This window comes from Meles meles, chromosome 9 (assembly GCF_922984935.1).
Source record: "Meles meles chromosome 9, mMelMel3.1 paternal haplotype, whole genome shotgun sequence".
NCBI classification, from domain to species: domain Eukaryota; kingdom Metazoa; phylum Chordata; class Mammalia; order Carnivora; family Mustelidae; genus Meles; species Meles meles.
In genome coordinates, this window is record NC_060074.1 from 15,651,133 (window position 1) to 15,676,626 (window position 25,494).

The 25,494-nt window shown below is 38.6% G+C and overlaps 1 protein-coding gene across 1 annotated transcript; it reads left to right on the forward strand.

The window, feature by feature from the left end:
• Positions 1-2,820: 2,820 nt before the first annotated feature.
• On the forward strand, positions 2,821-24,959 carry ICOS (inducible T cell costimulator). Its single transcript, XM_046018082.1, has 5 exons — positions 2,821-2,917; positions 18,506-18,844; positions 19,751-19,857; positions 20,890-20,974; positions 22,885-24,959. Exons 1-5 carry the CDS (start codon positions 2,860-2,862, stop codon positions 22,923-22,925), a joined length of 630 nt encoding a protein of 209 aa, XP_045874038.1. The 5' UTR covers positions 2,821-2,859; the 3' UTR covers positions 22,926-24,959.
• The last annotated feature ends 535 nt before the right edge of the window (positions 24,960-25,494 follow it).

Consider the following 25,494-nt stretch of genomic DNA (forward strand, 5'->3'; position numbering starts at 1 on the left):
TATTTTCCAAGCACATGAAAAGTAGTTCTGAATATTTAAAACCACAAGTAATTGCATTCTTAACTGAGATTTTTGAGAAGAGGCAGCCCGGACAGGATCACTCCCAGGGGTCTTAGACATAAGGCACATTTACATCAGAGCAAGGCCTGTTCCCCTTTAATATCAGTCATCACCAAGTGGCTTACAGAGAATCGTGTTGGTTGGGAAAAAGCAAAGAGATTCAGAACAAATAAGAATATGCATATCCAGTTGAACTAAGGCTGAGCCATACCATACATAATGTGTTTTCCCTCTCCTTGAGATAGAAACAGAGCACCTGAATTTACTAGGAAAACTTTTTTGCATTAGAATATTTTAGAACTTTGTCTGGGACCTAAGTGCACCCTTCTTCCACCAAAATATGAGGCCCCAAATCATGTTACCAGTAATTTCTGACCAGATAAATGAAAATAAGCACTTGAGTATAGTGTGGTAATTAAGAGTGTGGAATTCAGGGGTGCCTGGGTGGCTCAGTGTGTTAAAGCCTCTGCCTTCAGCTCAGGTCATGGTCCCAGGGTCCTGGGATCAAGCCCCGCATCGGGCTCTCTGCTCAGTGGGGAGCCTGCTTCCCTTCCTCTCTCTCTGCCTGCTTCTCTGCCTACTTGTGATCTCTGTCTGTCAAATGAATAAATAAAGTCTTAAAAAAAAAAGAGTGTGGAATTCAGTTTCCTTTTTTTTTTTAAGGATTATTTATTTATTATCTTAGAGAGAGTGAGCAGGGAGAGGGGCAGAGAGAGGGAGAGAATGGGAATCTTAGCATGGGGCTCCATCCTAGGGACCTGAGCTGAAATCCAGAGTTGGCTGCTCAATGGACTGAGCCCCCCAGGCATCCCATGGAACTTGGTTTCTTTGTCTGGGGTTGACCTGATTCCATTACTTATTGGCTGTGTGAGTTTGGACTAATTACTTAATCTCTTTAAGTCTCAGTTTTCTCATTGTGAAATGGGAATAATAGTCAGATCTCTGTCATAGAGTAACTGTGAGCATAGAATGAGATCATTCATGTGAAACACAGTTTTGGCATGTGGTATGTACTCCATAAATGTTCATTACTAGATTTCTGCCCTAGTGTCCTCTGCAGAACCACAGCCGAGCTCTAGAATTTGTGGTAGCTTTTATCAGATGAAATTAAGAGCTTTCCCGACTTAATTCCAGAGCTTGGCCACCACAAGGTTAGAACAAAATCGATTATTCTCCACTGTCTCCTTTTTGCTGGAAAAGGACTCCAGTACCTTGGGTCTGGAGGCATTTCCTCTTGATGCTATCAGGAAGTACACTGGAAAGGAAAAGAAGGAAATCAGGGTAACAGGTTCCCAGGGGTCTTGGTGGATCAGTATTTTCTGCTCAGGCTAGTTCAACACCTCAAATAGTTTCTTTCACACCCACTACTGAGGCCTAGGAGCTCTGAAAAAAAGGTCCTTGGGGAACATCAGAGACTTAGTGGAATCACTGCAGGATCAGCCTCCTACCTTATTTGTGCAGCCCCTTGGTTCTGGTCCAGGAGCCCTCATTGCTCTCCTAGAGCTTCACACCTGGATTCTGCTTCAGAGGTCATACATTGAACTGAAACCTTGGTTGCCCTGACCTCCTCATCTCAGCTTCTCACCTGGATGCCCCTTCTGCAGGCTGACAGTTGGTTGTGCCCTGTTATTCCCCAGAAGCCCAACCTGAATTCAGCATCTTGGAAGTGGTTCCGACCTCTGGATGGTTGGCTTGAGAGGCTCTACCCCTTTGGTTATGAATGAGGACTCTGGAACTAGACTCTCCAAATCCTGGCATTGCCACTTGCTATTTGACTTGTGCCAGTACTATACAACTCTCTGCCTCAGTGTTTCTCATCTTTAAAATGGGAGATTAGCAGTCCCCATCTCATAGAATGGTTAGGAGAATTAAATGAAATAATCTATGTATAAAACATAATATAAATTCACATACACAAATAATCCAAATTAATATAATAATATTAGCTATTTCTATTCTGTTTTATATGTATTAAGTATACATGGTTTTACATTTAATTTTATGCATGTTTTACATTAAGAAGAATATTCCATATAAACACTTACATACATACAAATCTACTTATTTATATTATTATTACTATTGTTGTTATTGTCTGTTCTATCTCCCTGCAGAGATGGAGAGACCATAGGTAGGCTTTTCGACTTTCTTGTTTTCATCTGAGGCTATAGGCACAGAATTCCTGGTTTCTACAAACTCTGCTGTAATACGCAGGACAGAGTTTAGTTTTGATTAAAATAGACCCTATCATTTGGAGAATTACAATCTGCTGTGAATGTGATATAAATATTTCTCTGATTCCTACGTCTCTCTTCTTCCTGATACATCTTCATTTCCATTTCTGTAATAATTCCCTTTTTTTCTTGTCCTGTTTCAAAGGATTTCTATCTCTGGAGCAAATAGTGGAAGATAGAAAGGTATCAAAACACATGTTATTTATCATGTGGCTATTTTTAGATCCTGTTATCCCCAGTAACTACTGATTCAGTAACTATTGATAGGGTGGCTTTGAAAATAGGCATTGCCTCTTTCCCTCGTTATATTGGAATCAGAATGAGGGTAACATTTCCCTCTGTTTTCAAAATTCTCAGCAATCCAAATGGATTAAACTGAACCCCTGTAAACAGTAATGCCTCTCACATAGCCACTGACATCAATGGAGAGACACCTCCTTGCCTTGATGGTAAGTGTCAGCCCTCATAAAACCCACTTCCTTTCCAGCAAATAGAAAACAGTTGAGAACATGAATTCACTGTCATCTTTGAACACTGGTGAGGACTGCATCTGTTTCTGGCAAACATGAAGTCAGACTTCTGGTATTTCTTTCTCTTCTGCTTCCAAGTTGAAGTCCTAACAGGTAAGCGGCACATTGATTATTTCTTATTAAATTATTATTCAAGTGAACATTAAGAAAACCCAAAAGGAAAAAAATCAGGCACCCAATAGGAGGGCTTTTTGTTTGTTGGTTTTTTTCCTGTGTTTTGTTTTTGTTTTTTTGTTTTTGAAAGTAGAAACAATTACAGAAGAGCCCCAAGCCCTCGGCTCAGGGCATGTGTGTCTCCATGTCACAGTTGATGGCATTGAGTTTGTGTTGCTTCCTTTGGTACTGTGTTTTTTAAGATGAAGAAAAAATATTTCATCAGGCCATTAGAATTTTAAATTACTTGCTTGGAGTTACCTGTTAGTGGAGAAAGTAGGAGAGTGGCTTACTGTTCTCAGAGAAAGATGAAAGGCAAAATGACTTGTGTCAACTGAATGAAAGTAAAATAGTCCTGGCATCCGGGCTGGGAACTCTTTTTGAAGGAGAAAATAAAATGGAAGGGCTTTGAAAAAAAGAATTTTGATTTTAATCTTATCTGGGTGATCTGTTGTCAGAAATGTCCAGGCTGCCATTGAGTTTTGTTTTGTTTTGTTTTTTGTTTTTGACATGAAGTGTCAGGGTCCTTCTAAAAGGCCAGGGAGTAACGGACACTGCAAAAAGGCTCCCTAGTCCCTGGAGACATTAAAGAAAAGCAAACCACTATTCTGAAGTCCTCAATTCTTTCTTAGATGGTATATATCAGACTATTTGAACAATTTAAATAATGTGACCTACAACTAAACTGAAAAACGTGTTTCTGTTGCTTTTTACTTGGTACATTTTTATATTACTTTTTATCTTTCACTCTGAGTCATGTTCTTGAGGCTGGCAAAAGCAAAGTGAAATTGTATTAAACTGGAAAGTTCTATTAACACTAAAAATGAAAGAAGAAATCTAGTAGGTATAATCTTGTCTAGACATAAACTTTGTAGTGGTGCAAGGAAATAGAGTCTACTTTTCTCTCCAAAGATTTAAAAGGCAAAAGCAGATTGGTCCAGTGTTTCATCTGGTAGCTCAAGGTGATTCAAAGGCTCTTAAGAGGAATGAAGAGTGAACATTAGAGTCTACTTACAAGTTCCGAAGTCAGTTTGGGGGGCTACTTGCTTGTTTATGCCTTGTCTACAACCCAGTGAAATCTTTCAGCAGCATGAATGACAAATGAATAGTTTTGGAACTGATATTCATTTATTCATTCACTCACTTCTCTGTTCATTCACACAACACCAAGCACTTGCCATGCGGGAGGTCCAGTGCTAGCTGCTATGTGTACAATGATGAACAAAACCACATCAGTCCCTGCTCTCAGGAAGCTAACTGAATGGCTGGGAGAGAGACATTAATCAAATAATCCCATCATTTAATGATAATTACAGGCAGAACTCAGAGAATGTAACAAAGAAGCCTCTCTAGCCTGGGCCCGTACTGGGGTGGGGTTGAGGAGTGGTGTTCATCAAAATCTTTTCTGTGGCAACGACACTTGAATTAAGATTTGAAGGATAAGTGGAATAAATGGGAAGGATAGTGTATGTGGGGGACAAAGAACATTACACACCAGGAGAAAAGGAAGTGCAAAGGACCTGTGGCAGGAGGAAATGAGATAAGATCAGGGAACTGTAAGATGGCAGGTGTTCCTGAGCATAGAAGGGATGGGTTTGGGATGGTACAAGATGATGCTGGAAAGAAAAGCAGAAGACAAGGACCACTTAGACTATATGGGTCATGTAAAGGATTTTGGATTTTTTCCCAAGAACACTGGTATAAGTCCTTGAAGGGTTTGTACTGCCAGAAGTTATCCCAATATGCTAAACCCATTTGGGCACCTACGGTTGTTGATAGTGTGCTTATTATCAGCTTTAAATTTGAATTAACAATTGTGTTTTTTCTGTGGAGAGATAGATGGAAGTATAGATCCAACCTAGGTAGAATATTTCAAGTTACTAGACTAAGCTGCTGAAGACATTGTGCTTCTAGAATGATATTCATCTTGGGCTCCAATAGAATAAAACCCATGTTCACTCTCACCACTCAGAAAACTATGCCACATGGCAAGCCATTTGTTCCTTTGAGGTATGAGTGACTAAATGGAGATCGTAAATTGCTAACCTTCTCCATGTTCAAAATACCATCAGGATGCATTTATCTAGCACCTACCCATTCTTCAAAGCCTACACCAAGCACTTGCAGGTTTTTTCCTTTGGCATAGTCTTCCCAACTAAGTTTTCTCATCCCCCCAAAAGGTTAAGTATTCTTACCTTCAGTGGATGTTTGAAGAATCTCAGACCAGGAAAGGCTAAGTGATTTGTTACATAGTAATTCATGGCAGAACAAAGATTAGAACACAAACTCTCTGACACCCATATCTGCATGTTCCACATTGCACTGAAGTAGCAAGAGATAGAACATAATCTTTAAGGGGAGAAATTCTCGTCAGTGTTATATTTGGTTAGTGAGTTAATAGGCAGGAAATCTTGGTGATTTCTTATCTATTGTTCTTAGTGTGAAATTTAACAAAGCCATCTTCTTTTAATGATTCTGGAGCAATAGGAAGCTCTTGTTTGTAAAAGGATCTAGGAAATTGTGAACCTCTACCTCCATTTAGAAGACCCTCTTCCTATACCCCAGTGAGAAGCATGCTGGTGACCTTATGAATTCTGATTTTAGAAAGACCACTCTGAAATCAGTGTGGAGGCTGCGCATGAGTGGGAATGATGGAAGTCAGATGGTGCTTAATAAACGTGCATGTCGGGGCACCTGGGTGGCTCAGTGGGTTAAGCCTCTGCTTCGGCTCAGGTCATGATCTCAGGTCCTGGGATCAAGCCTCACATCAGGCTCAGCAGGGAGCCTGCTTCTCTGACCCCCACCTCTCTCTGCCTGCCTCTCTGCCTATTTGTGATCTCTCTCTCTCTCTCAAAGAAATAAAATAAAATAAACGTGCGTGTCTCAGAGTGTGTTCTGGGAAGAAGCTGGGAGGATAACCCTCAGGTTCAAAAGCCTCGCTTTTGTTTCTAAGCCTTCCAATCCATGATTCTGGAACTCCATCACCCCAAGAAAAACACCCCTTTGGTGTCTACAGATCAGTTCCTCCCCAGAGCTCAGAGAGAAGTCTGCTGATCTGAGCTGACCTTCAGCTCTTCCCACAACTCCCTTCAAGTATTCATATTGGATTTTTAAAAAACCCAAACCCTCCAACCCCATAGAAGAATTCAGGTCACTTCGATTCAGTGTGATAAGTCTGTACTTCATTTTATCCCTTCATTGTTATGCTTATTTCTATCTATCTTCTTTTGCCATTTTATCTTCTTTTTTTTAATCTTCGTCGGGTTCTTTTAACTTTCCCTCTTTGCCTCTGTAATTTAGAGGGTTGGCTACAGTTCTTAACTGAGTAAGTCATTATGTTCGGAGCATCTTGGATGTCTATTTATTTATTATTGGCTTAAAATAAATAATAACAATGGCCTTGCCTGATATGCTGACCCCACACTCCCATTGACCTGAGAACTTCTGAAGGTTCTTCCTGTCCCACTCTCATGCTGCCCTGTTAGTGCACCCCAGCCGCAATCTTGGGCTCTGTTGAAATAATAATTACAGATCATTGCTAGTTTCCTCTTACAGTATTTCTCTTCTGTTTTAAGAATCCCTTCTTTATGCTTCCTTCACGGATTTTCAGTGACAGTATCACTCTCGCTTTCTGCTCCTGTCTTGTGATCTCTGTTCTGATACAGTGATCAGTAGCTTCCATTATTTTCTTCAGATACCCTGAACTCTATGAATTCTAGCACGGGTAAAGAAGTCTTTCTTCTACTCTGATGAGTGACTAATATCTTTTCTGGGAATAGGATTCCTGGACTGACATCTTTTCTCTTAATGATCTGTGGATACCCTGTGTGGTCGGCTGGCTACTAGAATGGCAGGTGAATAGTTCCCTTTTAGTCTGATTCCTGTTCATTTGTAAGTAACTTAAAAAAAATTCTCTAGAATCTCGTATGCTATTTATTTCAATATTGGAATTCAGGGATTCCACCAATATCTGCCTAGCTTTGTGAGGATTTTCATGAGCACTGCTTGGGATTGGGTGAGACTTTTCCATCTGTAGACTTGGTGGGGTTTTTTTGTTTGTTTGTTTTGCTTTTTGTTTTTTAAATTTCAGGGATATTTTTCTCCCTGTAGTTGTCTGATCATATCTTGTTCTTTGTCTTTTTCTCTTCTTTCTAGGAATACCCATTATTCTCACGTAAGATCTTGAGTGCCTTGTTTTTTCATCATTTTGAACACAGTGGCTTTCATAACTTGCCATTGTTATTAGCAACTCCTTCAGGTGAAATGGAATATTATAATTTTTAAATTACTGGCAGCATATTCTCATTTCTTGGTAGAAACAGAATGTAGGTGTGTAGAGAGGACCTAATTCTCAGTTTTGCTCACTGTAAGGTACATCGACTTGTTTGACTTAAAAAAAATTGGCCTCTATATTCACAGTTGCAAACTGTGCAAAACCCACAGCTTAAGCTACCTTCCTATCTTAAGGATATACATTTTATATGTAAAAGGATTTACTAAACTTTGTAAATTAAAAAAAATAAAAATCATCTGTTGCATTCAATACCCTCGGAAAGGGCTGCATTTACTCCATAAAAGGTATTTCTGTGCTATCACTATTCTAATAAATTGAGTCCATCAAATGGCACTTTTTGGTCATTCTAAGGAAAATAAGACCTTTGGCATTTGAAACTTTCTTATGAAAACTCAAAACTATATTTTAGAAAGTAGGTAGAAAATATAGAACACAAATGAAAACTGTTAGTAAAAATATGATTTTTTTTCATTGGTTTAACATGTAAGGTTGACCAAAACAGACCAAGATGTACAAATTCAAAGAGAGTCAAATGTTGGGGAAATGGGCTTCCTCTGGGTCACATATAATGCATGGATGCCTGTTTCTACTTTGCTTGAGGAAAAGCTAAGAAAAATCAAGTAGTCTTTAGGGCGGAGGACAGACTCAAGAATTTTGATTCTGTCAATCACTAGATCTGATAGAACCTTTTGTTTGTCTGAGCCTTGTTGACATAGGCATGGCACTTTCAACAAGCAACTGAAAATGATTTAAATATTGCTATTTTAAATTTGAGAAATCAAACTTTTTGCAGCCAACATCTATATTTTTCTAGGACTCGGCACCAAAAAACATCCATTCATAGAAAACAATAAACAAAGCTTCTAGCGTGCTCATAATTAAAGTTGTGTTTATTTTGTACTCTCTAGGTCTAAAGCAAAAATCTCATAGTAGTTCCTGTTTGTCCTTATTTAATGATGATGAAAGTTTGTGTATGTGAATCCATATTTTTACACGTCTGTCTACAGGCAGATAAGTTTCAGAATAATCATAAAAATTTAGACTCTGTCAGAAGAAGGAGCTAGACTTTGTTACAGATTCAAATACATGGGACAGCTCAACACATAATGGCTGATGAATGAGGATGTGTAGAGAAATGAGTGTCTTCAGCACAAAATAATTTCATACCTAAGAAATTATTTTATATATTTTTGGCATATGATAACTTTAAATCACAGAATACATATGAGGCATCAATCTAAATAGTACTTTAAGTACTTGGGACATTAATATACCTAATACATCTGGAAGGAAAAGAAATACCTGAACATAACTATCCAGCCAAATTTAACCCACTGAGCCACCCAGGTGCCCCACTATCCAGCCAAATTTAATGTTAAAAGCTTCTTCTTTGCTCTTTCTTTTTTTTTTTTTTTGTTTTTGTTTGTTTGTTTTTGTTCTTTAGCAAGTCTCTTTGGCTTTTACACTGTAGCTTCTATAAAGTTAGGGGGTTGGAATAGATTTTTGGACTTAAAAACTCCTTAAGAATGTGGATTCTGGTCTCAGATTGTCTAGGTTCATATCAGGGTTCCACCATATATTGGTTCAGTAGCCTTGGGGCAGTTATTCAAGCCTCAGTTTCCTCAAAATAGAAAATCTGACATAAAAGGCTGTTATGAACATCAAATGTTCATATATTTCATTTAATGCATTTAAGACAGTATTCAATGCATGATAAACTCTCAAGGCTTACAAGTTGTTGTTATATTATTATTTGGAAGCTTTTGAAAGCTTAAATATTCATTTAACTTCCAGACTTATTAGGCTTCAGAGAACTGGTTGAGCATCATTAGTTTGAACCTTTGCCTTTGGACTGGAGAACAATATCCAGTAAACAAAGTCTCTTGCTCTGCTTTTCTCATTCTTCTCCTCAGTCCATTGTGGGACATTTGCCAACCAGGATCAGTCTCCATGTTTTTCTATGCATCCATTTATTTCATTGAGCCTCTAATACGTTCCAGGTCCTGGGATCATTTAGGTGACCATACTACAGTACTTGTCTTTGTGAAGCTCATGTTTAAATGAGGAACACAGACAAAATAATTGTGATAATGCACTCTAAATACATTGGTGTAAACTAAGTGTTATTGAGAGCATAGAGAGGAGTCTTTGAGGCTCAGGGACCTTAAAAATGGTTCTTAAAGCATGATGGGGAAAAATGAATGGGGTCTCTAGAAAGATAAAGATGTACTGGGATATTCTAGTTTATGGGAATAGTTTAAGGATGTGAGAAGAATTGCCATAAAATTTAGTGTGGCTTGAACATATGTGGTCCACAGGTTGTGAAAGGAGTTTGTGTAACGCTAAGACAACTGATTTTTTTACCTCATAAGCCACAATCTAATAGAGACTTTAAGCTGGGGAGTGAAATGCTTTTTAGAAACACAATTTTGAGAATAGCATGGAGGCTGGACTTGGAAAGGGAGAGAACGCTCTTGAGAAGGTCAATCAAGAAGCTTCCATAGATGAAGGAAGATACAAAAAGTTCTTAGATTGGCAATAGGAATAGAGAAAAGCAACTGAATTCAAGAGATATGTTGGAGCTACAGTCAGCTGGACTCGGTGGTCAATTGGGACAGGAGAGTCAGGAGGGGTCAGATTAGCAACTCCCTTAAATGATGAGGTTTGAGTTTGAGAGTGAATATTGAGTTCAGGGTGGAAATGTTACTCTTGATCATCAGAAGAAAACAGATAGAGATGTTAAAGGAAATTGGAAATAAGGGATGGGAGACAAGGGAAGGGGTGGCTGAGATAAAGGCGTGGGTTACTGGAGTAGAGATGAGAGCTGGAGCCTTAAATGTAACAAGTTCACCAAGCCAATGCTTTCCTTGTCTATGTACCCAAAGGGCTTTAGATAGCAGCTGAGGGATGGGGAATAATGTGGATATTTTTGGTTGCTAATGAAATTCTTTCTCCTCCCCTTTCTGTGGAAGAGACTTGCTTCATATTATCTCTTGTGATTTCCCTGGTAGGACAATTTCAAATCAATGACAATGAATTAACTAACAAAATAACTTGTTTGAAAATCAACTACTTCATGAATATTGTTATAAAGTTTTATAACCTATTTGACATTCTTCCATTTTCACAAAGAAAGTTTTTGCTAGAAGAAAATCAGTCTATTATTTTTTATTATATATATAATAAGATGCACACTTGAGAGGACCAAGGATTGTTTTTATTCCTCCATACAAAGTTCCTTGGAGAGTAAAAACAATCCACATAGTTAGTGCGTTTGTGTGTGTGTGTGTGTGTGTGCTCTTTTGGCTTTTTTGATTTTCTCCTCACTTTTCTTCTTCACATTTTTTATCTTTCTCTTCTACAAATGTTAAGAATTTAGATCAGATTGGGCACCTGAATGGCTCAGTTGGTGAAGCATCTGCCTTTGGCTCAGGCCATGATCCCTGAGTCCCAGGGTCAAGTGTCCCATTGGGCTCCCCACTGAGTGGGGAGTCTGCTTCTTCCACTGACCATTACCCCCTCTCATGCTTTCTCTCTCTCACTCTTGCTTTATTGATAAATAAATAAATGGAATCTTAAAAATATTAGATCAGATTGGGTTTATTTTGCCTATCCTACCTACTGACTTCAATCACTTCTTTGGAGTATGGATGCCTTTGAAGAGTAATGTAAGTATAGAAATGATGCATGTATAAAAATCCAAGTCATAGCCAGTAGACTTACAAGAAATGACAATTCTTTTACGAAAGGTGGAAAAAAGTGGTAAATGCAGATTTTTTTTTAAAAAACCAAAATTTCTTAGTAAAAGATCAAATGTAACAGAACTTAAATAAACATTGCAGTTTTTAGAACTCCATCTCTTATGTCACACTCATGTGCTGTGCTAAGCTAAAGCTTATTGTTTGATTACAGAAAATATGTTTAATAAGCACTATCATTAATTGCAAACTCAGGAGATCTTATCTTTCTATCACTCAGATCTTTGTGAAGGTTTGTGGTTAGTCTGAGTTGAGGAGAAAAAGTCAAATTGCTGATTAGTCTCACACACTCTGCAACTGTGTGGGTTTTCTAACATGTTTTTGCCAAAAGATTTTCGGTTGAGGATAATACAACTGCTTATAAAGAGTCCTGGCAGGATGGGTTCTAGCAAGACCATCAGATACTGAAGAAATGGAAGAGTTTAGATATTAAAAGAACAAATTTACAAGTAAACGTTCTGAGCCACAGTACAATTCTCAGGTGAATGATCTTTTCTTCCAAATTTTTTTTTAACAGCCCCCATACTGCCCTCACCCTGGAGATATGAATGTTCTTATCCTTTAAAACAATTTGAAAACCTAAAGAAATCACCTAAATATAAAGACTCTGAATTTACTCTTGAAAACATTAGTCTACTGATGTCAAGAGTAATGTTATAAAAATCATAGTTAGCAACAGTTAACAGGTTGGAACCTCTATTGGGAAGGTGGTACCCTTTAGATATGGTAGTCAATGTGATTTGATTAAGAAGACATAGTACCTGTTTTCTAGAGTATTTATAATCTAGGAGTATTGACAAGAAGTACATAGATATGGTAACAAAACAAAAACTGATACTTAATATTCAGATTTTTAAGACCCATTACCAGGATTCAAGAGAACATATTTTTATTGTGTTTTTAATAGTGGAGTAAATGCTAAAAGATATAGTGTTGTATTTTATCACAAGTCACTAACATAACATGCTGTGGTTATGAAACGTCTGGATATATTGGAAAAATCATTGGTCCAGGGGCCCTTATTGTGGCTATACATTGGGAAAATTTAAGAAGTGTGCACTCTAGAGGATCTAAATAATCAATCAGGCTTAAACTTGTCCTCTCCTCTATAGACAAAAAAACAGTCAAGAGAATCCTCAATTATCTAAACAAGTCTTTATGAACCTAGTGTATATTTACAGATAAAGAACCTGTTTCTTTGACGCTCAGACAGAATTTTCATTAGAATCTGACATTCCATTTCAGGGGATTGATTGATTGATGATATATTTTGCTTGATTATATATTTGCACGTACTTATTTCCAGAAGAAAGACAATGTGACATAGCTAATCATGGGATCATGTCCCAGCTATGAGCTCTGTAATCCTGGGCAAGATACTCACTTTTCTGCTCCTGGTCTAGCTTGATAAATGTAAAGATAAAATGAAAGGCTTAACTGGATCATTTCTAAGAGACTTTTTGGTTTTTACGTAGTTTATTCTATTCATCTCCCCAGATTTATAACATCACTGAGATCTACATATTCATTTGTTCATCTATCCATCCTTCCAATAAATATCTATGATGACTTACTACATATAAGGTGCTATCATAGATACTTGGAGGGATTGATGAATAAGATCAACAAGGTGCCTGATTTTAAGGCTGATCAGGTTATGGTGGGGTAGCCAGGCAATAAACAAACAAATAAATAAACAAACCAAATAATTTTAGATAACAATAAATACTTTCCCTCAGGTAATATGATAGAAAATGACATGGGGTGTATTTTGGATTGAGTGGTCAGTCAGTGGCTGCTGAAGAAGTAAGAAGCGGTCATGTGAAGATCTGAGAGAACATCCCAGGTGAAAAACCAACAAATTCAAAGCCCGGGGGACCAGTTGCTTATGATTGAGGAATAGAAAGCAGAGCAGTGTGGCTGCAGTATAGTGAATGACTGGTGTAAAATGGTGTTAGAGAGGTAGGTAGGTCATGCAGGTCATGGAAACCAGGCGAAGGAGTTGGATTTTATTCTAACTGAGATATATGTTTTATAAGCAAGGAAATGACATTATCTGTGAATGTTAGAAGATCATTCTGACTTTCCTGAGGAGAAAAAGTGGAAATGGGCTGGAATGAGAGCAGAAAATCAGGAGACTCTTGTAGTCCTGCGGAGAGAGGATGCTAGTTTGGCTCAGTTGAAGTTTAGGTGCAAGAGTAGTGGATAGACTCTACCAGACATAAAACAGAGGTACAGGAAATCAGCCCTTCTTCTTGTAGACAGATTTTAATATGATCTTATAAGAGTCAGTCTGTAGTGATCATGAAGTATCTAGCTTCATGTGGTTGCCTGTTTCTATTATACTTCCCGTGGTTGTTGCTAGTGGCACTTCAACCTTAGATTGAACCTAGAATCTTTTATGCACCCAAGAAGTTGTATAACCTCAGACAAATAATCTAATCTGTCTGGGTCGTTAGTTGTCTAAACAAAAGAATTAGACTTGCTGTATAATTTCTAAGTTTACCAGGTCTGGTTGTTTATGACGCTGGGTGGAGGTTGAATCATGTTCTAGGAAATGTAAAGGAGAAGGTGTTTATGGGGCTCTGAAACATGGACAGTTGTCTATGGACACCTATGGGTACTGGAGATGGAGATGGGATATTAAGGAGGATGAAGAATATATCAAAGACAGTGAGAAGGGATATTTTGGAGGATGATTTTTTTAAAGATTTTATTTATTTGTTTGACAGAGAGAGAGCGAGAGAGAGTGAGTGTGCATGTACAAACAGGGAGAGTGGCAGGGGGAGGGTGAGAAGCAGACTCCACGCTGAGCAGGGAGCACCACATGGGGCTTGATCCCAGGACCCTGGGATCATGACCCGAGCAGAAAGTACATGCTTAACTGACTGAGCCACCCAGGTGCCCATGGAGGATGATTTTATATTAAGAGGTGATACGTGGGGAAAAAAATTTAAGCTGAGAGAAAAGAAGAAAGAACAAAAAGAAAGAGATTGGTGAGGAGAATACTCACAATTTTTAGCTTCCAATATGGCAGAAGAACTGACCCAAAAGATCTGATACTCAATCAAAACAAACACTGGCTATAAAAATTGGTGCTGGGATACCAGCACTCATGGTTGAATGTTAGAGTTGGAGTTGAGAACATCCAGGGAGGGTGAAGAAAAGGTTCTAGCTGTTTCTGCAGTTATAAGAAACTAATACATTCAGGTTTTCCCTATGTTGTCTGCTGATCCATTAAATGCTTTAGCCATGGTTATAGGGATGAGTTCCTTTTGATACTATTTTTCCACATGTCATCAAAGGCTAAGGAGCATTTGTAATTAGGTATTTCAGCATATCTGTTCTACAGGGTCTACCAGGTAATTAGGAAATAATTGATTCAATATCATACCTGACTCTTTTAATTGAAAACATTCAAATTGCAGACTTAGAGTTGTCAAAAGGTTTTCCAGATGAAAAACTTAAGCACTGGATATGAGGAGCCATAAGTCAGGTGTCTTATCACTACATTTCATAATAAAAAGCTCACCTGGGAAGTTTTTAAAAAAATTTTTTGTAAGATTTTATTTATTCCTTTCAGACAGAAAGATACAGAGAGAGAGCATGAGCAGGGGGAGAGGAAGAGGGAAGGGAGAAGCTGACTCCCTGCTGAGATGGAGCCTGATGTGGGAGCCCCATGTGGGGCTCAGTCCCAGGACATAGAGATCATGACCTGAGCTGAAGGCAGACGCTTAATCATATGAGCCACCCAGGTGCCCCTCACTTGAGAAGTTTTTAGATTAAATATGAAAAAATGAACAAGTCACACCATCCAGCAGAAATGACACTTTGGAATCCCCAGTTACTCCTCTAATGTCAATGGCACACGACCTTGGAACTTAATCTCTCAAGAAAAATTTAGGTAGTCTTCTTAGCCCTACCTAAATACTTTCATAAGGAATGTGAATGTCTCAGTCATTTTCATTTTTCCTGACTCTCTGGAATCCCTCAGTAAGAAGCTGGGACAGAGAGAATTATGGGAACAACAACAAAGTCATAGCTCTCTTAGTTGTTTGCAGTCTTCTCTGGATATACTTTGATCCTGGATCCCTAGAGAGTAAATGTTGGAAAGAATTTTATGTTTTGGTTTTACTTCTTTATTTCTCAGATGAAGAGGCTGAAGTCCAGAAGGGTACCACAGTCACAGACTTGCTAATGGCAAGACAAGAATTTTCCTCTCATTTCCTCAGGAATCACGACATTGTACATCCACTACTCTGCACTGCTGACTATTACATTTCATCTTGTGTTGGGTTACGGGTCATAGTGTGGGCACGGGGTGGAGAAGGAAAGCTGCTGACAAAACATCTTCAGAAACACAAGACAGTGCATCTCTGTCTGTGTGTTTACATGGTGGTCACAGTCACTTTTGCTCCAAGATCTCTTTGTGGCTTTCTTGCTGTCATTCTAAAGTCCTTGGGAAATGTGCTCTGAACATTTCTGAAGAAACTGAGAATGAGCCCGCAGATTTTATCATTGGCAACAGGCTATAGAGACATAAACATCATAACAATAGTCATGCAACATCGTTTACTTTCAGATAAATAAGTCCCGGAGCAAGAAAGCCTTTCTTTGAATCTAATGTAGACTATACTTAGGCTCATGCTATCCATTTTTTCCTTTTTTGCCTGTGTCTACATTGTTTCCTCTATTTTTAAAATGAAACAAACATTATTTTCCTTCTGTATTTTTAATTTTGTATTCCAGAAAAAAAAATCTATACAGAAAAGCAAATGTAAATGTACAACTTAATGAACCATTGTAAAACATTATTACCTTACTCCCATAATCCCCACAGCTCAAGAACTGAAACATTGTCAGCACTCCGAAGGCTTTCCATCCCTGTGTTTTCCTTTCTGATTCCAATGCTTCCTTCCCTTCATACCAGATAATTAGTCTGCATTTTGTGATATCTGTTTAGGTTACATATTGTTTCTATTCTTTGATTCATTATGTAAGAGATAACGTACATGCTTCACTTGCTGAAGTTTTTCTTATTATATATACCTTTACTCTTTTTCACTTTACTTTTTACTGTTAATATTGAGACATCACCTGTTAGTCTAATAGCTCCTTCTCTGAAGGTAATCAGTCTCTTTTCTATGGCTTTTTAAAGTCTTTTTTTCTATGGACTTTCATTATGATTTGTCTAGACATGCATATTGAAAAAATTTGCTTGTGATTTGTTGGGATTCTTAAATCTGGATGAGGACTGCATTTCAGATAATTTTCCAACCTAATTTTCTAGTTCACCAATTCTCTCTTTAGCTCTAATATTCTTTGAACCTATCCTAATCATAGTTACTATGTTTTTTGCCAGTTCTACTTGACTCTTTTTTAAAATTAGTTGTTTTCTTTTAGTTTCCTGTGCTTTGCAGATATTATTATAAGTTTTTCTTTTATTGCCTTAAATGTAGTAAGCTCAATTGTTTATTTTGGGTATCTTATAATTAAAATATATGATTTTGGGGGGTTTGTTTCTGTAGTCTGTTGTTTCTATTGTTTTGTTTCCTTGCTTGTCATTGCTTTTAAATATTATTTGCGGATGGGATTTGAGGCCTAGGATGTAAATCTCTTCTTCCTGGAATAGTTGCATTTTTACTATCAAAAGCCTAAGGGTAATAATGATCCAAATCATCTTAAACAAAATTCAAGGATTTAGGTTTTCTGGACCATTGAAGCGATTTGAAGATGAGCTATAATCTGCATAAGAGCTGGGTTTCTTCTGATTTAACTGTATTCCAGGAAGGGAACCCTTTGAGAGCCCAATTTATTGAGGAGAGGCTCTTTAGATTTCTTGCTTTGCAGACTCTAGAAGGTGAGACATACAAACAAAAGCTTGAACTTGGCTGAACAGCAAATGCTCTCAGAATAAAAGCAACTTCTGAGCTCTGCTCTTCTCTCTGGAGTCTGGTTCTCCTCTTTGTGAAAGCTTGTTAAGCCTTTTTTTAAAAATAAAATATTTATTTATTTGATAGAGTACAAGCAGGGAAAGTGGAAAGCAGAGGGATAGAAAGGGGTAGAAGCAGGCTCCCTGCAAAGCAGGGAGCTCTATCCCAGGACCCTGGGATCATGACCTGAGCTGAAGGCAGATGTCCAACTGACTGAGCCACCCAGGCACCCCTAGCTTTTTGATAATATTTTTAGACCTTTTTGTTCAGCATTTTTGGTTGTTTTGGTGTAGGAATTTGTTTGGATCTGGACTGCCGTAACTGAAAAACTAGAACATTTGTACATATTTTCACAATCAAATCCCCAAGCGGAAACTCTATTTCCCTTGTAATATGAAAGCCATAAGTTAAAGACTATAGATATTAAGGAAAATAGCTGTGCTAAATCTTTTTTTTTTTTTTTAAGATTTTGCTTATTTGTTTGACAGAAAGAGACCCCAAGTAGGCAGAGAGGCAGGCAGAGAGGCAGGCAGGCTCCCTGCTGAGCAAAGATTCCAGATGCAGGGCTCAGGCCCATAGTGGTGAGATTATGACCTTGGCCGAAGGCAGAGGCTTAACTCACTGAGCCACCCAGGCGCCCCTAACTGTGCTAGGTCTTAAATAAAATCAAGGCAACTAGTGCAAGCAAAGTTGTGGCAAATGAATCCACCTGCCTAATGCTAGTCCTCTCACAAATGGGAGTTCTTTCAGAAAGCAGTGTGGCAATACATAGTGTTATAATCATGTTTAAGCATTTTGGTGATGTGTCATAAAAGCAAAATGCTAAAAATAACCATAATATTCAATCTTAGTGGGACGCTTTAACAAATTATGTATTAATACTATGTCCTAATATGTAGTCATTAAAATGGATACTTGTGACAACTATATAAAAAATGGGACATTTATGATATACCATTAAATGACAATAGCAGGACACAAAGTAATATGTTTGTAATATATATCTGGAAGTTAAAGAGCAAATACACATAAATAGCATTCCTATTTCACTGTAGGGCTGGGCAACTTTTTTTCCTTAAACACTCATTACACTTGTTGTATATTCTTAGGAATAAAGGCAGAGAATTCAAAACATAAGCAAGAAACTGTCATGCTAATAATTTTCCCACATTTACTTGAACAGTACTCCACTGCTAGCATTAATTAGGATGGTTTACCATGTATTTATTTGTTTACCATCTGTCTCCAATATGAAAGGGTAGGCACCATAGCTGTCTGATTATACTACGTAAATATATTATTTAATATATTACATATTCATATATAACAAAAAAATTTCAGTTTAGGTTCTGTTTAGGTTCCCCCCCGACCAAGGGCACAGTTTTTTCTTTGTCATGTTCTTTTGGTTTTAAAATTCTTTTGTTTTGATTCAATAGAAGGGACTGTATGAAAAGAAGACATCACTTCTGTGTTCAAGTATAATTATTAGAGTAACATCTTCATTAAATGCTGCTTTTGCTTTGTTTCCTTCTTTTTTATCCAGGAGAAATCAAGGATTCTGCCAAGTCTGAGATGTTTACATTTCGTGATGGAGGTGTACAAATTTTATGCAAATTCAGTGATACTGTCTGGCAATTTAAAATGGAGTTGCGGAAAGGGACGGAAGTGCTCTGTGATCTCACTAAGACAAAGGAAAGTGGAAACACAGTGCCTACTAAGCACCCAAAATTTTGTCAGTCTGAATTATCGGATGATGGTGTCTCCTTTTTTCTGAATAACTTGGACAGTTCTCATGCCAGTTACTATACCTGCCAACTGTCAATTTTTGATCCTCCTCCTTTTCAGGAAAAGAACATTAGCAGAGAATATTTGAATGTTTATGGTAAGACAATGTTTTTCTTTCAGACTCAAGAGTACATTTGTATTTTTAACAACTTTTCTCAAGAATGTAAACATGCAAATAAGTATCTTTTGTGAGTTCATTTTGGCACAATTGATGGCAGTCATTTCTTATGAAAATATGCAAAGGACAACTTATTAATAATAATTAGTATTAGTCAGTAATATGCAATTTGGTCACGTAGACTGCTATGTTAGAAATAGATCATGTTGTCTTTAAATTGCATATGCCATTAGAAATCAGGAAAAAAATTAAGACAAATTACCTAAATCCATGGTTTCATGGTCATTGCCTCTATTCATATAAAGTTTAGGTTTTGGTTTGTGGAGTGAAATAATTGAAAACAATAGTTTCTTTAATCAAGGATTTTATTTATTTATTTGCCAGAGAGAGTGCATGGGAGAGAGAGAGAGAGGGAGAGAACAAGAGTACAAGCAGGGAGAGCAGCAGGCAGAGGGAGAAGCAGGCTCCCTGCTGAGCAAGGAACTCAATGGGGGACTCGATCCCAGGACTGCGGGATCATGACCTGAGCTGAAGGCAGACGCTTAACCAACTGAGCCACCCAGGCACCCCTGAAAATAATAGTTTTATACCATTACTGTTCCTACTTACTTTTCTGCAAAAATATAGACCAAAAAAGTCCTTTCTATTAATCCCATTTATAAACATATATGTGCACAGAGTCTTTTAGGTTTTAGCTTTTAAATTCTTGCTATGATACTGAGAAGATGTTATTTACAATTTATTGGATTCCATGATTGTAATGAAGCCAAGCTTCATTTGATTAAATCACTTTTAAAAATTTGGTAAAAGAACCTGTGATTCAGGACTGAAAGAGGAGATTTGATTCTCTCAGTTTTCCCTTAACACATCTCTTTTCCAACCCAGAATCACAGACTTGCTGCCAACTGAAGTTCTGGTTACCCATAGGATGTGCAGTTTTTGTTGGAGTCTATATTTTTGGATGTGTATTTCTTTGTTGGCTTACAAAAAAGGTGAGCGATGTCTATTTTTTCTTGCATTTGCTTTTACTGAAGAATATCAGTAGTTATTTACTCATCAAAGCACATATTGCTCTAGCCAGAGTAATTTGATTAACGGACAGACAATTTCTTTTCCACAAGATATGCCTACTAATTAAACTACTAACTTGGCAGAGAAGCTTATTTATTTTACAGCTGCTTCAGTCTAAAAAAGGATTTGATGGCGTACAGAGGGAGCTGTTATTGTTATTATTCAAAAAAGATAAGGGAATCGGGGCCAAGAAAACACAAAAAGGCAGGACAAAGATTGAAACATAAAAATAGATGCTTCTGATTTCTAAGAATTATTACATGCAGGCTGCATTTGATTTCAAGTTTCCAGAGCCAGGGCAAAGATGAAACTGTCAGTTTTAATGTTTCCCTGAACTTGTCAATTGAACAATCAGTGAGAAAGTCTTATAAGGTTCCAGTAGTAGCTGAGAAGGAAATGACCAGCTTCTTCCCATGATAAGTGGTTAGGACTCTGTTTTTAAAGAACACCACAGAAAAGCTAGGGAGATAACTCATCAAGGACAAAACAATCTCTCTGTGCTGGGGGATATTCTTTCCAACCTTTCACAATGAAGGTTCTCAATGAAAGAACTTAACATCGTTTTCATATTACACAAGTATACTACTAATACCCAACTATATCCACAGTGTGATCCTTGACCAGACCGTGGGTATATCTGTGCCAGAATGGAATTGGGAAAGAAAGAGAAAGAAGGAAGACAGTGAGATAGGGCCCATGATCTAAATCTATAGAGGAAGAAACAATTAAAACAAAAATGAGGAAGGAAATTGGGCAGAAGGCTCTTTATTTAAAGCCCTTTTCGTATTGTTCTCCTACTTAGCCACAAGTCAGGAGCCTGAGCCATAACCCAACACTTTTGTCACATACCACTTCAACCAAGAATCAAAAACAGTAAAGAAAAAAAAAAAAAAGACCAGGGATGGAGATAAGGAAGAGCAGATGACAAACCATGCTTCTGACTTTTCTTCCAGAAATATCGATCCAGTGTGCATGACCCTAACAGCGAATACATGTTCATGGCAGCAGTGAACACAGCCAAAAAACCCGGATTCACAGGTACTGCTCCATCCGGGGCTTTGGGCAGAGCGGTGTGTTCTTCACATTAAGTCTGGAATTTTCATTTTTTATTTTAGAGGAAGGGCCAATGTCTCTAAGGCCCAATTTTAGATTTTCCATGAAATTCTGAATTTTCACTTTAAGTTTTTACTTTCTGCAGTACATTGAAAACAAACATCAAGTCTGTAAACCACTATTAAAAGTAAACAAGCAGAAGATTCATAAGCCACTATTATATCAAGGCAGTTTTCCAACTGGTATTTCAAACACTGAGATGATTCTAAGTCTTTCATGGTAACAAGTTCTTTAAGTCAACTGTTGAACATTTATTAGGTTTCAATGAAGTGCAAATTATTGAGTTGAGGCATGGGAAATACACAAACATGTGGAGGAGGGTTTTGGACAGAGATTTGGAAGAAAGATCTGGGCCGGGGCTCTCCAGGGGAAGGAGGAGGAGTTGGAGAACCTGGTGTTATTCTGATGAAAAGAAAGTACAAGGTCAGAGAGTCTGGATGACGGCACAAGGCCAGTTCGGTGTGACTTTGACTTTTTTCCATTCAGAGTGAACATTGCCAATTTGAGGGTTGTTAAGCTGAGGAGCACCTAGAAAGTTTGAAGCATCCCTTGTGGAAAATTTGTAAGTCCCATGCCTTTGAGGTTGGGATGAGTTGAAGGACATAATGAGACAGAAGTCCCTAAATTTTTGCCACCATTCAGTGGTGAAGGACTTGTAAAAATGGATGCAAACAGCGTTTGTAATCATGGACTTAAAGCATGGGAGGGGAGTTAATGCCCCTTCAGTCTAACTCTTCATTCATTGGGTAAGACATCAATTATGTCCAGGGTGTTTAGTGATTTCTTTTGCTCTCTAGAGATTTCCTACTAGCTAAGAGCGTGTGTTTCATGGCTTTGCTGTTGAAAGCAACTTTTCTTCTAATCTCCCTGCTGATTATAATGTGTCCATTTTAGCTCAGATCCCTGAAAGCAGACCCTGAGACAGAGACTTGAGTTTATAAGTAGTTTATTTGGAAGGTGGCCCTAGGAAAAAGGGGTGAGGGAGCAGGAAGTATGAGATAAGCAAAGAGGAAAAGCAAATCAAGGTTGTATTACTGAGCTCTCAGCTGGAGGCCACAGAACCTCTGAGAAGTGTTCAGATGTCTCCCAGAATTGTTCTACTCAAGGACGGCAGGTGAGGTATCTGTCCACTGGCTCAGGGTTACCTGCCAGAGCATCCTGGAGCTATGCTCTATGCTTGGAACGGTGTCTCACAAGTCTTCAGAGAAAGCCTTGAGGTAGAAAGCAGAGAAATGCATGGTGGGGCTCTTGTGCTGGAATGGACAGCATGTGCAGAAGTGTCTACCCTGGCTGTGGTTGAATCAGAGGTGGGAAGTTTCACACCCCACCTACCAAGTATAATAACTGAACATGACCAGAATGTAAACTTCTTGAAAGTAGGTAGGGTCTCTCTGTATTCTGAAACCACCAAGCAGACACAGTTTCAAAAAGAGCATGTCTCAGTTGCCAATATTTATTGTATGATAATTATATACTTAATATCATGCTGAGTAATCCGTGTTGGGTAGAGGGAGGGGAGGCTCAGACAGTCCTCGTGTTCAGTCTGTAAGGTCATTGGGAAAGCTGATGGGTTTGCAGAGAGGGTGGAATCATGTGAAAATGTCAAAAGTACTCAATTAAGCAAAGTGTAGAGTTCAGATAATGTCCATTACAAGAGTCAAGAGTGGGCTGGGAAAAACTTCACGGAAAATGTGGAACTGGTGCTGAGTCTTGAAGCATACAGCAGAGTTTGGATGGCACGTGAATGTGTACAGGAGGCAGATCAAAGGGACAAACATGTTGAGAGGGTTTGGAATAGAGTGCTTTTAAAAATGTTATGTTGCATGTTGTTACAGGTACGACTCATAACTTGGAACTCTGTGGCACCCAGGCATGAACCATGCTGGCCAGCTCCCCCATGATGGGAAGGGCGAGATTCCCATGTTCCCTGGACCATGGAGAGTCACACTTGATCGGAGTACATACATCTTCTGCTGGTGTTTTGTTCAACCTGGACCAGTGACTCTATCAGGCAAAAGGGATTTTAACAGGCTGCTTCAGTACTGTTGGGTCATCAAAACACCCTCTTGCAACTAGTTTTACAGAAAGCCCAGCTCACGTGTGCTCAGCAAATAGACTTCACTGGGATGGAATTCCTATCCTCATACCTGCTTCTAGCAATGCACCAGCGAGTAAAACAAACACGCCTACAGATATTTTTAAGAGATGCCAAGAGTACTAAATCTGCAAAGCAAATGGGCAACCAGGGGCCAGTATCTGTTTGCATTTCACTAACAGACTACCTCTTCTTCCTGTAGGAATGAGCATTCCTTTTTAATGAGATACTGGCGGGAGATGCTTCAAAATTAGTTTATTTCTGAGGTGTTGACATATAACCATACTTTTAAAAAATACATTAGTACGCAGTACTCTTTTCAAACTTCTGAACCCCAGTCTCCCACTCCAAGAGTTTAGATGTCCTTGTCTGCCCTCAATTTTCCTTTTTAAAATACTTCTACACAACCACTTGACAGACATTCTGAGTAAGGATCTAGGTCTACATTTCACCTCCCCCGCCCCACTTCTCAATAAAATACAGATAATACATGTTTAGTTACAGCCTAATGAATATCATTTGCCTATATTCTTCCTATAAGAATATTTTTGCCCCAGAAAGACATCTTATTTTCCCCAATTCAGTAAAAATGATTTACTTTGTGGACTTATTTTGACCACAGTAGTGGTAAAAACAAACAAACAAACAAACAAACAAAACCCCTACACAACAAAACATTGCCCAGAAGCAGAAGGGACTTTATTGTATGATTCTATTTTCTACCATTATCTATGTTTTCATGGTGCTATTAATAACAAGCCAGGCTATTTCTGCAGAGCATATTAAAATTGCAGAACAAAAACTACCAAAATCATCTTTCCCTCTCAAGCATTGTCCTGGAGAAAGAGCCAATGATTCACTCAGCCAGAAAGCTATAGTTCCTGGAGATCACTTCCCAACTATAGCCATGTTGACCCCTGGGCTTTACAGGTTGAAATGATCCTATCAGCCTGGAGCAGTCCTCCAGGCATGGCGGGTAGGAGGGGTGGTGGTGGAGGATTTCAAGGGTTGAGAGACTCCCCTGAGCCAAGGACGACCATCTGCTCTCACCACCCCCGTGGCAGAAGTCACCCTGGGGATCACGGCAAGTCCACCAGCATTTGTACTTCCGAGGTCTGGGAGGAAGCACAGATGTCTCGGCGAACGCCAGCATGATTCCCTCTCCTAGGAACCATTCAGCCTGGAAAATGGCCCTGGCCCTTCAGGATAGGCTTCCTTTGAATACAATTTCGTTGGAAAGATTCCTAAATACTCATAATATGTGATGGGTCTAAGCTGGGTTATTTTCTCCATTTCCCGTTTGCATGCCCAATGTTTCTGAAGCAGCCAGTGTGTGTGCGACGATATTTTTAACTTTAGGTCAAATGGCGTTGTTTAGTAGTTTTAAAATTTGTAGGTGCCTGCTTCTAGCATACTTTAAAAGTGAGACCAGGTATGTCATTATGCACACTTATGTTGTTGTAAGCGTGTATAATGCTGGATGTGTACAGTACAGTACTGCATTTGTAATTTGAATCAAGTATGGGGTTCTGTTTCCAGCTGACTTGGACAGCCTGGTTGGCTCCGCGGAGGTGCTCCCAGAGTGGCCTGCAGCTTGCTGGGTGAGGGGTTGGAGTGGGGAGTGGAGCCTTCATGTGGGGTCCACCTGGCCTGGTGGTTCAAACTTGGGATCAGAAGTATTTTCCTCCTCAGCACTGGACATTTCAAAGTGAATTATTAAAAGATACAATTTCTGTGAAATAAAGACTTATTTTAAGAGGAGCTACTCATGAACTAGATTTTAACAGTAGTAGGAAACTAAGGAATAAATGTTTGATATTCAGCAACTGAAACCACCTCACAGTGTTTTCTTGGCGGGGATGGAAATGGTTGTCTTAGTTGTAACTAGCGCTTGCAAACTTGACCTTCTTGAAGGTATTACACTGCTCGGGATAGTCCCTCTTGGTTTTTTCTTTTTCCTTTTTAAATATTGAAACAACCACAGACTTGTAAAAAAGTTGAAAGTATAGCAGAAGGACTCTTCTTTTCCTCAGTGAGTTTCTGGCCTAATGCCCTATTCACCTCCGAACAGTGTGTATTTCCTAGAGACGGGAACACCCTTGTCTCCATAACCACGATAGGACCACTCACATCAGAAAGTTAACTCTGGTACATTGCTACCATCTCATCCTCAAGCTGTATTCAAGTTTGTCTGGTGTCCTCCTAATGTCTGTTGTAGCGGAAGATTACGTTCAGAATCTCCCTTTGTATTTAGTCATCATGTCCTTGTGGCGTCCTTCAGTCTGGCAGATCCTCAGTCTAGACTGGCATGGCCTTGACTTTTGAATATTGCAAGCAGTCATTTTATAAA

Excerpts from the sequence above, each read along its gene's own strand:
- ICOS (XM_046018082.1), top strand. The coding sequence starts at position 2,860 with ATGAAGTCAGACTTCTGGTATTTCTTTCTCTTCTGCTTCCAAGTTGAA. Across the intron at positions 2,918-18,505 it reads CCAAGTTGAAGTCCTAACAG|GAGAAATCAAGGATTCTGCC; the intron begins GTAAGCGGCACA and ends TTTTTTATCCAG. Across the intron at positions 20,975-22,884 it reads CAAAAAACCCGGATTCACAG|GTACGACTCATAACTTGGAA; the intron begins GTACTGCTCCAT and ends ATGTTGTTACAG.